The sequence below is a fragment of the Mus musculus genome, chromosome 6 (assembly GCF_000001635.26).
Source record: "Mus musculus strain C57BL/6J chromosome 6, GRCm38.p6 C57BL/6J".
NCBI classification, from domain to species: Eukaryota; Metazoa; Chordata; class Mammalia; order Rodentia; family Muridae; genus Mus; species Mus musculus.
The window spans coordinates 125,680,588-125,698,473 of NC_000072.6; the positions used below are offsets into that span (position 1 = coordinate 125,680,588).

Genomic DNA, 17,886 nt, shown 5'->3' on the forward strand with positions numbered 1-17,886 from the left:
TCGGCCTGATTGATGGAAGCCGTGCTTCATTTCCTCGCTTGACTCAGAACCAGTCGCTCACATTTGCTCGGCGCTTCCCCCACCTCTTTTCTTCCCTCTGATTTTCCTTGCTTGCGTACCTTCCAGGAACTGTGCATGCATTGTAAAAAACAGTTTCAACCTCACGATTGAAGCACTGCCTCGTGATCTTCAAAATCCAACAGCATCATTTCAAAGTGGTACTCTTGGCCCCGGGCCCAGACTCCCTGCCTCTGTGTTGAGCTCCATTCTTATGTCCAACCCCCAGAAGGCACATCAAGTTCATAGGTTGATTTACGAGGAGCAAATTGCTTAAATTCACTTCTGGGCAAGCTTACTGACGCTGGGCCTTCATGTTGGCAGAGACTTCCATCTGGGTGCTAAAACTGATTGAGTAGCGGTCATCCCCTCCCCTGGATTACAAGATAAAGTCGTACACACTAGCTCAGGCTAGCCTAAAACCTTAGATGTTTTCCTACCTTAGCTTTCCGAATGCTAGACTTAGAGGCATCAGACGCTAGAGTGTCAAAGATTTTGTCACACGTCCTCTGGTCCCCAGAGAATGGCTCCAGTTCAGTGGTCACTACAGGTGGCCAAATGAAAAGGAGAATGGCAAGGGTTGCAACCCCACAGAACTCTCTCTCTCTTCCTTCCTTCCTTCCTTCCTTCCTTCCTTCCTTCCTTCCTTCCTTCCTTCCTTCCTTCCTTCCTTTCTTTCTTTCTTTCTTTCTTTCTTTCTTTCTTTCTTTCTTTCTTTCTTTCTTTCTTTCTTTCTTTCTTCTCCCCTTTCTCTCTCCCTTCCTCACCATCCTTCCCCCCACCCCCCCACCCCGTCTCCAAAGGGGTGTGTGTATGTATGTGTATGTGTGTGCGTGCAAAAGCCAGAGGCCAGCTGTCAGCCTGTTTTTGAGACATGGCCTCTCCCTGTGATCTCATCAGTTAGGCTAGGCTGCCTGGCCAGTGAGTCCTCTTTCTTTTTCTTTTTCTTTTTCTTTTTCTTTTTCTTTTTCTTTTTCTTTTTCTTTTTCTTTTTCTTTTTCTTTTCCTTTTTCTTTTCTTTTCTTTTCTTTTCTTTTCTTTTCTTTTCTTTTCTTTTCTTTTCTTTTCTTTTCTTTTCTTTTCTTTTCTGTTTTTTCAAAACAGGGTTTCACTGTGTAGCCCTGGCTGTCCTAGAATTCACTTTGTAGACCAGCCTGGCCTCGAACTCACAGAGATAGATCCACCTGCCTCCGCCTCTCCAGTGCTGGGATTAAAGGCATGTGCTACCAGCACCTGCCTTTTAAGGTCAAGTAACCAACAATTAATTTCTGATTTTGCCTTTAAGAGTTGTTTTATTCTTTGTCAACCATTTGCCATTGTTATCCAAAGGTGTGTGTATGTGTGTGTGTGTGTGTGTGTGTGTGTGTGGTCCATCAAATACAAGCTCCTGTGTCACTGTTAGAACCAGAACTGCACTCAAGGGATCCTAAGCTGGAGAGTGCAATGGCTGGATAAGTTGTAGGAAGGTCATTCTAATGGAGTGCGGTAACCTATGGGAGGAGGCAAGGGCAGAGTAGGGAGACAAAATAAGACCTTGCCAGAGTCAGAGGAAGATGATGGTGACTCCGAGGAGTCGGTGACAGAAAGGGGTGAGCATGACTGACAGTGGATGAGTATGGGATGCATTTTTGGCAAGACTTAGTAATGGCTGTGGCAGAAGCACTGAGAACAATGGATGGAGGGGTCAAGATAACTTCCGGATGTCTAGTGTGAGTGATTAGGTCATGAGGCTATTTGCCAAGATAAAAGACAACCAGGAAAGAGTGGTATTTGGAGGGGAAAAATGGAGTCTCATTTTGGTAGAAATGAGTCCCAAGACAATGATTATATAGTTATCTAGTACACAGTTGGGTTTGTAAGTTCGGAGCTCAGTGGAGAGGTCTCCCTTAATAAGTTAGAGTGCTACAGCGTGACCAGATGCACACAGTTGGAAGGAAGAAATGTCAGAAGGAAGAGTGAGGCCTGGCAAAATCTAGCTCAATTAGGATGTCTGCTGCACTCTGGGAGCAACTGTGGGATAGCAGAGGTAAGAAGTCAACCAGGTAGGAAGTTAATCATGGCTGCCATCTTTCCTGGATCCAGGGCTATCGGGAAGAGAAGAGCCAGGGTGAATGCTGTGGGAGATGCTTGCCTACAGCTTGCACTATTCAGCTAAGAGGAGGACGGATCATGACCCTGAAGGTGGGCATAAGCTGAACTCAGGCGTTCCCTCTCATTCCACTTTCTTGTTTCTCTCTGGGGGAGAGTGTCTTTTCTTGGGGGGGGGTGTCTTTTCTTTAAGTAGAAGGACTTGTTTGTGGTCATTGTTGGTTTCTTTTCACACTTCATTTTCTAAAGAAAGGGTAGGTGACATGTGGAAGGCAACAGGGTGTCCTCTTTGACTGCCTTGTCATTCTGCTCCTTCTGACAAGTATGTCCTTGGTGTCTGCCTCATGATCTGGATGGGTTTTTTAAAAAGATTTTCTGTAGCCTGAGACTCTGTGGGACTAGACAAGCAGTTGGGGTGAGCAGACCCACCTGTGACTTCTGAAACTATCTGGTAGGTCTGAGAGATGGTAACTTGGTTCATCTCATCTAAGTTATCAGTCAGTTTACTGTTACTGTGTCTTCCTCTTGTAAGTACTTACAAGGTTGGAATAGTCTGAGGACTTTTTATATTTCTGCAGCTCTCTTCATAACAAATAAGTTATGGAGCTAAGACTCCACCTCTAGTCTGTACTCTGAGTGGGGCAGAGGGTGTTACATATGGTCTCATCCTTCTTCTATAGGTCTCTATTGTTTTAGCAGCTCAAAAGGAGTCAAGGCCATGGTAGCTTTGTAATCCAAACAATATCATGGCATTTATTCTACCTACTCTCCTCTGTCTTTTCAGCAAGATGAGACATTCCAGGATGGCTGTGACAGTCATTTGTGCAGGGTCAACGAGAGAGGAGAGTACATCTGGGAGAAGAGGGTCACGGGCTGCCCACCATTTGATGAACACAAGTGTCTGGCTGAAGGAGTAAGTAGCTGCAGTTCAGATCCTGCCTTTGTCTCGATGATCTCACTGTTTGACTCTAAGGATGGCGTTCTGTGCAGCATCCAGCCCAGCTCTTATGCAATGTCACAATGTCTAAGACATAGCAGTCTTAGTTGAGGAGTCAATGAAATGGTGAAGAAGAGATAGTTCTCTGAGACATAGGATGCTTTGAAAATGGTTGGTCACTGGAGGGAAGCCATGATCTTTGAACATTGACTCCATTTTAATTTTTTCTGAGAATGAAGTTTCTGACCACTTTGGTCAGTTGGCTCACAATTGTGATGCGAAAGCAGTTTACCTGTGGGGATTTCAGCTCAGAGCTCTGAGTTCTGAGCCAGGAATTCATTTGATGTGAGAACTTGTCCATGTTGAATTATTTGTGCCTTTTTCCTTCTTTCTTTTTCTTTTTTGTTTTTGGTTTTTTTTTAGGGCAAAATCGTGAAAATTCCAGGCACCTGCTGTGACACATGTGAGTCCATTACTTATATTTCCATGTCCATCAGAGCAAGGCCAGGCATCACTGTTTGAAATCAACTTTATTCCAGAAAACTAGTTCTTAGTTATGAGTTGGTCATTATGTTTACCCATTCAGCCAACTACCTTCTCTTCCTGATTGTCATCAGCCTGTTCCCAGCTCAAATCTCCTACCAATCACCCTGAAGTAATCACACGTTTTTCCCTGCTCCATCTCTTGCCTTCTATGCACCTTAGAATCCTTGATTGTTCATATATCTATCATGAAGGAGCTTCATAAGGCTAGCCCAAGTTTATGCCCTTATTTTCATCAACCTTGGTCCCTCTTGACTTTGTGGTTACACAGTGTTGGTGGCTCTAATTGGATACACAGTGTAAACACTGTGGTTACACAGTGTTGGTGGCTCTAATTGGATGGTTTTGGAGATGTGTACTAGACGCTATCTGCCCTGGCCATTTTTGTGTTCATGAGCACAAGTCACACATTTCTTGCTTAGACTAATTTTTTTTTGAGTTTAGTGTGTTGTTTTAGATTCATAAATTCATGGTTGCAGTTAGAGAAGGGTAAAAGCATGAATTCCTTTCATCACTTCTTCTTTTCTTAATGGTTGGCTGTGACAGCCCAGTGATGGCCATCGCTGAACAGCAGAAGGAGGAAACACTCTGAGAGGGGTTCTTTCCAAATTTCCTTCAGAACCATTTAAGAATGTGAATTCAGGAAGCTATTAGAGGAGATGCACTCTTTCTAGATACTGTTCTTAGGATCTGGTTAAGAGGTTGTTATCTACAAAACCAGCCATAAGGACCCTTCATTGGCCAATATGTTCAGGAGGCTGTAAGCTTTTTATAAAGAAAATAAACTAAGCTCAAGAATTGAAATCTACAGCAAGAGAACATTGCATATTGGCTCCAAATTTGTTTTCTTGTGCAGTTGGAAGACTTTCCCATTAAGATGGAATTCTTTTGAAGTTGGGAGGCAGGCTAGCATGTCTATAGGGCTGGCCTAGATTTGGAGCCATGCCAGGATGGAAAACCATCATGACTCAGGGCAGAGTGGTTAGTTGGTGTTAGACCTTAGACTTGGCATTGAGTCAAGTCAAGCAGAGCTTCAGCTCTTAAGGCCACTGTAGACAAGGATGCTCTCATGCTTGTGACATAGAAGTAGCAACTCTCAATATGACAGTTGCACAAAGGTTCTTAGGACCTTCCTGAGCCTCTACAGAGGAAATGAATATGAATGTGACCATGACATTTGCCTTCTTAGCCAAATATAGTCATGAGCTGATATTAATTCTATTTAGTGGCTACTTCATTGTCCATTAGTTATAGTTATAGTCTGACATGACTACTCTGTCCATGAAATTTAAAATTGTATAAAAGCAACTGTCATCTGTCTATATGACAAAAACACAGTGAGCCTTGGTTCCTTCTGCAATTAAAATTGTACTGTCCAGTGAGCTAATCCCAGTAGCAATGACATCTCTGCATTTGAGGAACCAGGAACAGCTGAGTTGAGCTTGAAGAACTTAGTTCCCTTTCCTGCAACTGATCTTGGTTAGTTGTTGATGGGAAGAGGAGCAGTTCCAACTTAGTGCAGAAGCTGGATGTGGAAAGTGTTCTCTAGAACCCCAGCTAACCAGCCCTCCAATTCCACCTCTTGCCTGATCTACAGGTGAGGAGCCTGATTGCAAAGACATCACAGCCAAGGTGCAGTACATCAAAGTGGGAGATTGTAAGTCCCAAGAGGAAGTGGACATTCATTACTGCCAGGTAAAAAGCTGCGTGACTTCAAGAAGACCTGGGTGGGAAAAGCTAAGTCTCTTTAGTTGTCATCTAGAAGGATCTGGAAAAGTTATAAGGAAGAGAGATACAAGGGACTGTAAGCATTGTTTTTAAAGTGAGTGTTTCATTTAGTGAGTAGAACTGTTTGAGCCCAGAAGAAAGATGAGAACAGATCTATAAAGAAACTGGGGTGTCATTTGTGGAAGATGGGGATTCAGGATCAATCAGTGTGTGTGGAAATTATGGCCAGAGGGGTTTGGGTATGTGTAATAATTGGAGAAAGGAGGCTCACAGTTTCCTGAGATCTACCTTTAGAAGCTGCCTAGCTCCCCCAGGGGTCTCTGGGTAAGGCAGGAGGAGGATATAGGTTGTCCCAGAATCCTGCTGCCCCATCCAGCATTGTGATGCCCCATCTCTCTGCTGCATTACAGGGAAAGTGTGCCAGCAAAGCTGTGTACTCCATTGACATCGAGGATGTGCAGGAGCAATGCTCCTGCTGCCTGCCCTCGAGGACGGAGCCCATGCGCGTGCCCTTGCACTGCACCAATGGCTCTGTCGTGTACCACGAGGTCATCAACGCCATGCAGTGCAGGTGTTCTCCCCGGAACTGCAGCAAGTGAGGCCTGTGCAGCTACAGCGGATTCCTACTGATACCCATGCTATGACCTGGCTATCCAGAAAACCAGATCCCTCCCTTGGGCCTCCTGACCTTTGTGCCCTCCTGGGCCCACAATAAAGGCCAAGTTCTCATCTTAACCAAGGCTGGTTGTGGACTGTGTCTGAAGTCTGAGATGACAGATGTGACCTGAATCTGAGGTCTGAGGCTTGTTTTAAGGGACAAAGCTCATGGTCCCTCTGCAAATACTCCTAGCCCAGTGTCCAGAAAACAGTAGGATTATAGCATCCTCTGGGTGGGAAGGGACAGGGTGAAGATGTCTCTTCAGAAACTCAGCCTGGTGGCCTGAACCTATAAATGTATACTTAAGAACACCCAGTTCTCAAATCTCTCAGTCAGGTTGCTTCTGTGCATGGCAGAGAGGTGGGCCCTGGAAATCAGCTCCTGCTGTCAGGGTGAATGATGACATCATGAAGAGGGATGAGAAATCTATGTACATAGCAGTCCTCGGTCCCAGTGGGAAGTAGGTACCTGTAGATGGGATGCCAACAGATACAGAAGCCAGGTCCCATCACAGGCCAAGTCATAGCAGATGAGCTCTAGGCTCAGAGTCAGACGTGGGCTCTACCTATGGCCCTCATCCAGGTGTACAGTCTTCTACAACTCCTACATGGCTTTCAGACTCAGTTTCCTTATCTGTAAAACTAACATGGTCATCTCAGTCAAAGGATTGTGAGCGTCAATAACTTGTGCTTAGGAAGTGTGAGTGTCCTGGGTGACTGTAAGTGCTCAAATGTAAGAGATGAGCATAAAATGAAAAACCCATCTTCACAGGTGGGAACCAGTGACTCTTACAACATGGGTGGCAGAGTGCTGGGCATCTCCTGCATCCCTGTGGCTGAGATGCTCTGTGTTTTTCGCTTTTTGCCAGCTGCCAAGGCCCTTCCTGCTCCAGCCATCCTTAGTGGAAGGGCAGAGTTAACACAAAGCAGCGTCTAGTTCCTGAATCCCTATGCAGAACCATCACCCTCGGGTACAGGTGGTCTTTCTTGGAAATGTTTTGGAAGAGCGTGCACACTGTGCGGTAGGAAGGGAAGGATTCTAGCTGGGAGGGAGAATAAAGCTGCGAAGACGAAGGGGATGTCCTGGATATGTTCTGGGGGTTTGATGGGTACCAATGTTCATCCCAAGTCTTTTCACATATTTACCTCATCAAAAGTCCTAGACGATGGAGTCAGAAAAGATTTAGACATCTAGTCTGTCTTCTCTCTCTGACCCATGTACGGATAATGAAAATGGCCCAGAGAAGTCAAATGGCTTGCAAAGGTCAAGCAGTGTCTGAATGGCAGGTCCCTGTTCAAAACCCCAGTGCCTTACAGCTAGACAAGAACTCTCGGGCCACTCAGCGCAGAGCACCACAGTTGCTGGCCATCTTCCGTCATTCACATGGGGCTCAGTGACTGCTACATCTCCAGGTTTTTTGCCACCTGCCACTGCCTAGAGCAAACTGCACAAGAAGCTCTGTCACAGGGCACAGGCCATGATGATGCCTAGGTTTGGCAGAGAACTGAGTGGGGTAGACAGAGGGAAGGAAGCATAGATGAATGTTTTATATATCTCCTTAATAATTCAAAGGCTGTCATTTCTCCACATCCCCCCTGCTTCCTAACTTTGAGTCATTGCTAAGGTCAGCCTCTGGAGGAAACCAGATCCAGGGACACGGAATTGGCTGTCACTCTCCTGACTGATCACTTAACATTACCTGAGAACAAGGACAGCTGGCTAGTTTTCTTGTGATCTGCCCTTGGTGGCTGAATGACTATTCTCTTGTGCTATTTCACACACAAAAGCCAAGTCAAGAAAGCCATCTTCCAATTAAAAACACAGGAAGAGGGTCAGGTGGGCGGCCCTACTTTGCTTTTTATTGCTGGGATCAAACAGCTCCCCAAGAAAGGGTTTTTAGTTCAGCTTACAGCTCATAGTCTATCATGAAGGGAGTTCAGGGCAAGAACGCAAGTTGGGAACCTTTGGGTAGGAGCTGATTATATAGCACACAGAGGGGCGCTGCTTACTGGCTTGCTTCCCATGGCTTGTTCAGCCTGTTTTCTTCAAGAAGCCAACACTACCTGCCTAGGATTGGCACCTCCCACAGTGGGCTGGACCCTCTCACATCAATCATTTATGAAGAAAACGCCCCACAGATTTTTCTTAAAGGCAATCTTCTGGAGGCAATCCTTCAATTAAGGTTCTCTCTTCCCAGATGACTCTAGCTTGTGTCAGGTTGACAAAAACTAGTGCACATGTATGTCTCTGTGCATGTCTGTGTTCCTTTACCTAAAGGTTTCCTAAGGGCAGAGTCTGCCCTTGATACTAAGGACCCTATTTTTATGGTCACCTTTAGACCAAATGAGACAGAGTCTTAGCTTCACCTGACAACTTATCATAGCCTAGAGTCATCTGAGGCACTCTTAATTGAGGGATGGCCCAAGTAAGATTGGCTTGTGGTTCTGTCTGCTGGGGACTGTCTGGATTGATGCCTGATGTCAGAAGGCCCAGCCCACTGTGGGTAACACTATCCCCAGCAGCTGGGTCTTCACAGAGCTGAATTGAACTAGAGAGAGCCTGGAACAGTGTTCCTCCATGGTTCTTGTGTCTGGGGTTTTTGCCTTCAGTGTCTGCCCTGACTTCCCTCAATGATGGACTGTGACCTGGAAGTTTATGTATGTTCAATAAACTTTTTCTTCCCCAGCTGCTTTAAAATAGCAGCAGCAGCAGCAGCAGCAGCAGCAGCAGCAGCAGCAGCAGCAGCAACAACAACAACAACCACCACAACAAAACAAACAACAGAAAAGTAACTAGGGTAGCCCTTAAACATGTTTTAGGGGGTGTCATGGAAAAACTCCTTGTGGGAGGATGGAAGAGGGATGGATAGCAGGCGAGTGCCTTTTTAGTAATTTAGGAGTGGAGATGACATGGAGAAGGGTCCCTGGAAGCAGGAAGCAGGTGAAGGAAGGAGAACGAAGGGAAAAAGAGGGAGATGCGAAACTGCAAGGTGTTCTGAGCTGGGACACCAGAGCAGGCAGCCCGCTTTGGAACCTGGGGCACACAGACTGTGGACGCTTCATGTGTGAAATGGATAAATGGAAGTCACTGCCTCATAGACTGGAGGCTGAGACTGAAGTATGAATGCTGGGCAAAGCAAAGCACTTGAGAGACTCCCGAAGTCAAGAGGTTTAGATAGACACCAGCCATTAATCCTCGAGGCTGGACCACGATGCTTTCTGTTTTCTTTCCATTTGGTTGGGTTTCTGCCACTGTCTTCTGTAAAACAGGGGACAGACATCTCTCAGATTCAGCGATCACAAACAGCGTACTTGATGCTGATGTAATGCTTTCCCACCGAGGAGGAGGCATAACATCAAGGAGCGTCATTTGCTTCTGGCATCTTGGAATGTAGCTCACATCCTGGAAATGGCCCTTTGGAGGCTTTCTCTTCACCCCTCCTCTGTCCATGGTCAGGTCCCTAAGCCACTCTAGGAAAGCACACACCACTCTTGTCTCACAGCTTTTAAATTCTAGGCACACTCCTCACTGCCCTAGAGTCTCCTGGGGAAGCTCAAATTAACACATGCCCTCTCCCCTCTGCCCCTTGTCCTTGTGTACACTCGGGGCTGCATGTTTCCCCCCACCCCCTCCAGACCGGAGTAGCCTCATCTTGCTGTTTAAGTCCCTACTACTACTCAGGGCTATAGCCGGCAGACTGGTGCCACAGGAAGGAGGCTTCGCTGGGGACTGGAAACTAATCAGCCAGGCAGTTCATGAGATAATCCGGCTGAATTATCACAGGCGAGCCCGGCTGTGTGGCGCTCACTCAGGCTCCTGAGTGGAGTGGAGGAGCGCCAGCAGCATTTACTCCCTGGCCCGCAGCCCATGCATGACCCCAGCGTGTCTCTGGCTGCACCTGAGAAAGGGATCCTTTCTGGAAGTTGGGCTAGTCTCTGCGAAGGAGGAGCGCAGGGAACTGCCCAGGGAGAGGGATGGATTGGAGGAGGTGGCAGCCGCTGGCGAGGGGCGGGCACGTCCAGACAGAGCTGAGCCGCGATGGAATTAACTCCCTGGCAGCCACATAAGCCTATCCAGAGTGGAGCGAGGGCAGCCAAGGGGCTTGGCATCTGGGGACCAGCACCATGGCGGCCCCTGGGCTGCGAGGTAAGTTTCCCCTCCCCAGGACCCTGGCTCTCAGCATCCCACTAATTGAAGGAAGATGTGGAAGAGAAGGGATTCTAACACCTGTTCTTTGGGATGAGTGACGTCAAGTGGACTTCCCTGAGGTAGGGAAGGTGAGGGTGCCTGAGTAATTCTCTAAAGTCTTATTTTTATTTACATATTTTATCAAGGAGGGGACAAGTGGCAGAGGGCTGGTGTCCCCTCTCAGTGGCTGGTCACCAGTTCTACTTTGCTTCTCCTTGCTACATATAATCTGAGGGTAAGTAAGACCGTAGCCAGGTTGATCTGACAGTGCACTGAGGACACAGCATCCCTGTGGCCTCTGACACGAGCCACTTTCCTTGGGTGCAGGCAAGTACAGGTATGACATTTTCACAAGTGTTTTTTTTAGAAGAAAGGCAGACTGAGGTAAGGTTTGGGGGCACCAAGGATGTTATTTTACTGTGCCTTGAAAATCAGATCTATTGGGAGCTTGTCTTTGCTTGGGGTGGGAGTTGCTGGCTATTTTGTTGTTGGAGTTGGAATGAGAGGTGCCTGTGGCTTGGGAGTGAACAAGGTGAAGGGATTTGCAGGCAAGTGTTAGTCATAGTCCTACAAACAGATATTTCCAGGGATTATGTGGGCCCTGGCCAGGGAGGGAGGTCCTACTGAGGATGGTCAGACGTTAGCCCACAGGCAAGTGGCAGGTGGTAGGAGAATCTTAGACAAGATGTGTGTATGAGTATGTACATATGTGTATATGTGTACACATGTGAGTATATGTGTTTATGTTCTTGTGTATGAGTATGTATGTATATGTGTGTATGAGTATGTGTGTATATGACTGTGTGTATAAGTATGTATATGTGTGTGTATGAGTGTGTATATGTATGTGTGTATATGTATGTGTGTATATATAAGTGTGTGTATGTATATGTGTGAATGAGTGTGTGTGTGAGTGAATGAGTGTGTATGTATTAGAGTTGTAGAAACTGTTTCTTAAGATGACAGTGACACTCTTTGATCCCTTCACCTGTCTGAATTTTGAGACCTGACACCAGTCCCCTCAAGGAACCTCAGGGTCACTCTGCACCAGCTGCTAGACATCAAGGGCCCATGTGGTTCTGTTACTGTTCTGCCAGGCACTGCCATGCTGGTCTCTGAAGCCCCAGGAAGGCCCTGTTCAGCAGCCTCTTCTGTCCCCTGGTTGCCTCTATGTGTCTTAGCACCACAGTGGTAGCTGATTGAAGAGGTTGAACGGGGGTTGGGGGTGGGTTCCAGACACCAACCCAGGTCCAGCTCTTCTCTTATTTTCTGAGGATCTGATTTTTTTTTTAATCCCATCTATTCAGTGGCTCATTTCTGCCGGATGAGAGAAGCCTTCTATCCCATCCTGCACATGAGATGTCTAGAGCACAGGGAAACCATGAATTTGACAGCTCGAGATTGGGGGGAGGGGCTGGTACAAAAGAGCTTCCATCTCTGCTGGTCTTTACTTGTGGCCAGGTGGTTAAGGAGGACCTCTCTAAATAGGTAACATGGAGATACCTAGAGAATGGTTAGCAAAGAGATCATAGGACTCATGGCATGAAAGTGATGGGGTTGTCCAAGGACCAAGGGGCAGCCAGTGGCTGGAGCAGTGTGATCAGGAGGTCAGGGTCAGGGTCAGGGTCAGGGATAGGGTTGGGGTAAGTGGTAAGGATGAGTCTGACATTGTGTCTTACATCTGAGGCCAAATGTTCTTGTATCCAAAGGAAAATGAAGGCTATTCTTTATCAAGCACTCCAACGTACCCCAAACTAGCAGATGACTGACATAATAGCTCTGGGGGTGTGTGTGGGTCAGTACTCAGCTCACTTCACAGAAGGCAAACCTGATGTTCAGAGTAGCTAAGGACCATGCCTGTGATCACTCGCTCACCAGACTCTGTCATTGAAGGATGAAGCTGCTCTTGGACCACAGATCTCCCCCACCAACTCACCTTATTGCTTTTGTTCTATTTAAAAGAAGTCATTAGCAGGGAGTGTGGATGTCAGTAGTGGAGAATGGGAGATGCAGATGAGGCTGGGGCTGCTACAGTGGGTATTGGTATTGCAAGGGGGTTAGTCAAATGCTGTGGTCATATTGCAGGGAGGGCTGCTTCCTGGCACTGCTTCTGACCTGAAATCAGCATGGGTAGTTTATTTAAGGGGCTTAAGGCCAGACAGGCTAGGGCTATATACTTGGCTAGACTAAGAATAGCTACTGTCATTGAGAAAAATGTATGAACTTTCTGACAAGTCAGAAAAGGAAGTAAGTCACATGGCCCTCGCTGTCTATAAAAGGAGACCAGCATTAAACTTTAAAACGAATGTTATAAGCTGGGTCTGATAGCATATGCCTATAATCCCAGCACCCAGAGGCTGAAGCAGAGGAACTATGAGTTTAAGATCAGCGTAGAGATTATATCAAGGATCTGCCTTAAAACACTTTGTATCGATGCTTATATAAGATGTTGCCCAATATAAAGAGCTGTAGTTTTAGTAATAGATTTTATTTTATTTTATTATTTTATTTTGCAATGCTGGGGACAAAACCCAAGGCCTTCCACCTGCTAAGCTCTACTGCTGAGCCAAATCTCTAACACCCATTAGTAGGTTTTAGAGAGTATTATTCATGGATAGTTATTGGGTGGCTTCTGATAATTTAAAATAGAAGATGTTTCTGTTTTATTCTTATCTTACCAGTCTGCTTTGTTAAATTTTATTTTATTCATGTGTACGAGTGCTTTGCCTGCATGTATATCTGTGTACCATGTGCATGTATGGTGTCTGTGGGGACTTGGGGGGGGGGTCATTAGATCCCCGCCATGTGAGTTCTGGGATTGAACTTGGGTCCTCTGGAATTGCAGCTAGTGCTTTTAACTGCTGAGCTATTTCTCCAGGCCCTTTCTGTTACTTGTTTAAAATGGCTGATTGTAAACCATTAGGTTTATACGATTCATGGACTAAGTGGCCAAATCTCTAGTTGGAAAGGAAGTATATAGTCTATAGGAAACTCCATTTAATATTCCATGTAGACCAGTGGCTCTCAGTTTCTCATATGACAGACGCGTTCCTCAGGAACTACTTATTTCCCCCCCCATTGTTAGAGATAGTGTCTTACTATTAAAACTCGCTGTGTAGTCCAGGCTGTTATCAGGTGTGCACTGTCTTATCTCAGTGCTGGGATTACAAACATACACTACTACACCCAGCAGGGATTGTTCTCATTCAGGTTTCCACCCATTGATTGACCTCTCCTCTCAGCCCCAAGACCATTCTTAGTCCCTCATGGGGTGTCATTGTGCCAGTGACAGATCCTCTCAGCATGTGTTTTGCTGAACCGAGTCTACAGTTCACTGTTTTGAAGGCTATCTCATTTGGCTGGATGATAAGAATTAGCTTTCCCTTGTTAGTTCACAGGAGTCCCCTGACTGATTGGCAGCTTTTGGATGGGAAGCAAGCCTTAGTTCCTACTTTAGTTCTCATTCAGGTGAGGCCTCGTTCAGCCCGGTGAGTTGTATAAGCTTTGGTTTCCACTTTTCCAGTAGTTCAACTGTGATGCCCGCAGCTCTAGTTTTCTTTGTACATTTTTTTTTTTTTGGTAACTTTGCTGAAATCCTGAGATCTAGAAGTTACTATATTTGTCAACGTGATGACGATTCGATCACAGTTCTGCAGTGTGTTTGGTGTCCCCCCTTCTTTCTCTTCTTCTTCTGGAACTCTCACCATGTGTATGCTGGGCTGGTCGATCCTGTCCCGGGAGTCCTTGAGGCTTGCTAAATGCTTTTCAATCTTTTCTCTGCTCTCCGACTTGTTTCACTGATCTGTTTTGTTTTGTTCACTAACTGGGCTGAGGTAAGAAAATGCACAGTTCTAGGAATTCTATGTGGAAAAAAATAACAGCTGTATCTATATATAATTCCCATGCTATAAAACCTGCCTCTCCCCTGGGCTTGTTTTCATATATCCACCGAGTTCATAATAGACTCCATAATAGTCGGACACCTTTCCCTCACTCGCTCTGGTCCCTGGAAAGCAGTAATCTAACTTTATCGTATAGATTTGCTTATCCTGGATATACCCCATAACCACCTTATGCTCTGCGTCATTTGGTGTCCAGAGTCTTTCACTAAGTACAACTTTTGAAGGTTCAGTTACCTCCTGGCATAAATCAGTACTCTCTGTTCCTTTCTCTGGGTCCCCTTGTAAGCATGTACTACACTTTGTTAATCCATTTGTCAGCTGATGGACATTTGGGTTTCTCCTTTTTGACTACTATAAACGATGCTTCTTTGACCCCTCAGGAACAAAGTTAGTTTTTCTTCCTCTAGAGTATGTACTTGGGAGAATCGTCAGATCACATGACAATTCCACCTAACTTTTTTTTTAAAAGGAATCTCAAGTATTTTCCAAAGTGGCTGTGCTATTGTGTATTCTTGCTAGTGAATTTTGGTGGTTCCAATTTCTGAACAAACTCAGAAATACTTGTCATTGTTCATTGTTGGTAGAGTAGTCATCCTCACAGGTAGTGTGTTACATGGTTTTACAAGAGTCCATGAACAAGCGAAGCCTGTCACTACACATGAAGGAAAAGCTATTACACCTGGCAAACCCATAGGACGACAAAAGCAGTGTGTGCCTCAAACAGTATCAGTTCTTTCTACTGTCATGGCTTCCGTTTGGCCCCTTAACTTCCAGAACATACATTAGAGACTTGGTCATAGTACTAGGAATGGGTTCTACACACCAAAAATCTCGATGCTAGATGTCACAAAAGATAGGTAATTTGTGCTCAAGTGACTTGATGTTCTTGCTGTATAGACTGGATGCAAGGCCGCTGCCATTCATTAGAAAGGGGAAATCAAGCAGCTTTCTCTACCCTGGCCGCAGAGATGTAGGACATTCCATGTGGAGTCTCGAAAAGCAACAGAATTTGTGAAAACAGCTGCTGTTTTACACTTCACTATTTGTATTAGTCAGTTTCCCGTCACCATAACAAAAGAGCAGAGAGGATCAGTTGATAAAGAAAGAAACTTAATTTTGGTTCACAGTTTCAGGGGTTCTGTTTATGATCAGTTGGCTGAAATGCTTTGAGCCTGAGGTGAGGCAACCCATTGAAGATGGTGCTTGTGGGAGAGTGAGGGCAATTACCGCATGACTGGTAAGCCAAAAGTGAAGAGGAAGGGGTGGGGTCCTATATTCCCCTTCAAGGGTACACCTCCAGTGTCTTAAAGACCTCTTACTAGGTCCTACTTATAAAAGGTTATATATCTCCAAGTAGGTGTCACCCGAAGGACAAGCCTTTGACACATCACCTTTGGAGGGCCATTCTTTTTTTTTTTTTTTTTAAAATTTGGTTTGGATATTTTCTTTATCTATATTTCAAATGTTTTCCCCTTTCCAGGTCCCCCTTGAAGACCCCCCTTTCCCATCCCCCTCCCCTGCCTCTATGAGGGTGCTCCCTCACCCACCACTCCCATTCTCCCATCCTGGCATTCCCCTACACTGGGGAACACTCTCAAGACCAAGGGTGTCTCTGAAGGAAATATAACATAATTCATGGACTGCTTAATAGGCATTTTCTATATACCTACTACTTCATTTTGAGTGCTGAAATCTGAGGATCTCATAGCTTACCTGGAAAGACAAATGTGTAAGTCTGTAACTTGAATATAGTACAATAAATGTCACTATGCCAGGCAAATTTGCCCTTCCTTGTAACTCCCTATTGTAAGAGTGCCTGCTGCTTATCTGAGTCTACTTTCTCTTCTTCCTGAACATGGGGACAGTCTGTATTTCCCAGTCTCCTCCTTGAAGCTCGATGTGGCCATAGGACTGAGCTCTAGGTGGCAGAACATGTAGGGTAGTGTTCCACTACCCCTGAGACTGGCCCTTAGACACCTTCCTGGCCAACTTCTTGACATTCTTAGCTTCAGCAACTTTGTCATGTGGAAGTTAGAGTGGAAGCTGGCAGAGCCTCTGTCATCCATGGTCTCTGGAAAACTACCTGGAAAAAAAAAAAAAACTACCTACCACCATGTTACCATGGCTTAATTTTAGTGTGTTTGTGTTGTATCGACTAGCTGAGCAGACTCTGTCTTCTATAGATAGTGTTGATTATGTGCTACCAGTGTGGATAGTAATAGAATAATTTCACACATTAACATAGTAACCCAGCTGTACTCTCCATGCCCAGTGCCTATATTCAGTCTTGCTCAATAATGCCATCTTGAAATTCTCTTAGCCTGATAAGTTTAACAACCTACTACACTTTTACATACTATACATGTATAGGGATAGCCTCTCAAAGATGGATGTGTATCTGGCACATAGTAGGCACATAATGAAGGGGTGGTTAAAAAGCTGAAAAACTGAAAAAAAAATGAGCTCAGTGGAGAAAGTGCCTGATGTACAAGCTTGATGACCAAGTTCAGATCCCCAGAATTTACATAAAAACTACTGGACACAATAGCGCAAGTGTTTGTGATCCAAGTGCCAGGATGAGAAGATGAAGAGAGAAACCTTGGAAACTTACAGCTTGGTTGCCTTGGTGTGTGCAGCCCTGAACAATAGAGGAGATTGTCTTAGTTAGGGTTTTACTGCTGTAAACTGGCACCATGACCAAGGCAAGTCTTATAAGGACAACATTTAGTTAGGGCTGGCTTACAGGTTCAGAGGTTCAGTCCATTATCATCAAGGTGTGAGCGAGGCAGTGTCCAGGCAGGCATGGTGCAGGAGGAGCTGCTAGGAAAAGACTGGCTTCCAAGTGGCTAGGATGAGGGTCTTAAAACCCATACCCACGGTGATACACTTCCTCCAACAATGCCACACCTCCAAATAGTGCCACTCTGTGGGCCAAGCATATTCAAACCACCACATTCCACTCCTGGGCCCACATGGTATTGTCCAAACATGTGACTCTATGGGGGGGGGGTCATACCTAAACATAGCATAATGCAAAATACATGTAGTCCAACTTCAAGCAAAATACATGTAGTCGAACTTCAAAAGTTCCCACAGTCTATAGCAGTCTCAACAATGTTAAAAGTCCAAAGTTCAAAGTCTTTTTTGAGATTCATCCAATCACTTAACTGCAACCTCCAAAGCAAGACAGGAACCTAGCTGGGCAGACTCCAAGGTCTGCATTTCCATATCTGATGTCAATGTGGTCTTCAGATTTCTAACACTTTCTCATCTTTGTTGACTGCAACAAAGTTCTTTCTCCTGAGCTGGTTCTACTCCCTGTTAGCAGCTTTTCTGAGCAGATAGCTCACGGCTCTGACATCTTGAACATCTTGGGGTCTCCAAGGCAATTTCAACTTTATAGCTTCTTGTTTCACACATGTCTGAGTTCTGCACATGATCTCCTGGGCTGCTCCAAAGGGCTTGGATCACATGTCCAACTTTGCCCTCTGTAGCACTCTAGGCTCTGGCTGACTTCACTCCACTACTGCTAGTGGAGGTGATCTTCCTATGGTACTGGTATGGCTGCACCTTCACTAATGACTTTCCCTGGCCTCTCACACTGCTAAGCCTCAGCTGCTCTCCATGACTCCTTCATACCTTCAAACGCCAGTACCACTTGGGTGATTCTTACACATCACCAAGTCGAGTTGCAGCACGAGGTACAACCTTGGCTGTCTCTGGAACACAGCTTTTTTGTGCTCTCCGAAAACATTTCCCAGAAGATTTTACATCATTGATACTGG

General features: G+C 45.5%; 2 protein-coding genes across 4 annotated transcripts in view; both read left to right on the plus strand.

Moving 5' to 3' along the window:
• Vwf (Von Willebrand factor) overlaps positions 1-6,092 on the plus strand; it is a 133,732-nt gene extending 127,640 nt beyond the window's left edge. The window contains exons 48-52 of one of the 2 annotated variants that reach the window (NM_011708.4): positions 2,140-2,238; positions 2,930-3,058; positions 3,506-3,545; positions 5,223-5,320; positions 5,764-6,092. In NM_011708.4, coding sequence (NP_035838.3) covers positions 2,140-2,238; positions 2,930-3,058; positions 3,506-3,545; positions 5,223-5,320; positions 5,764-5,952 — 555 coding nt within the window. In that variant the 3' untranslated portion in view covers positions 5,953-6,092. The remainder of the gene's footprint in view (positions 1-2,139; positions 2,239-2,929; positions 3,059-3,505; positions 3,546-5,222; positions 5,321-5,763) is intronic. The other variant, XM_006505918.4, reaches the window with a different exon arrangement.
• A 3,739-nt stretch (positions 6,093-9,831) lies between these two features.
• Positions 9,832-17,886, plus strand: part of Ano2 (anoctamin 2) — a 349,715-nt gene continuing 341,660 nt past the window's right edge. The window contains exon 1 of one of the 2 annotated variants that reach the window (NM_153589.2): positions 9,832-10,157. In NM_153589.2, the coding sequence (NP_705817.2) occupies positions 10,136-10,157 (22 nt within the window). In that variant the 5' untranslated portion in view covers positions 9,832-10,135. The remainder of the gene's footprint in view (positions 10,158-17,886) is intronic. The other variant, NM_001364562.1, reaches the window with a different exon arrangement.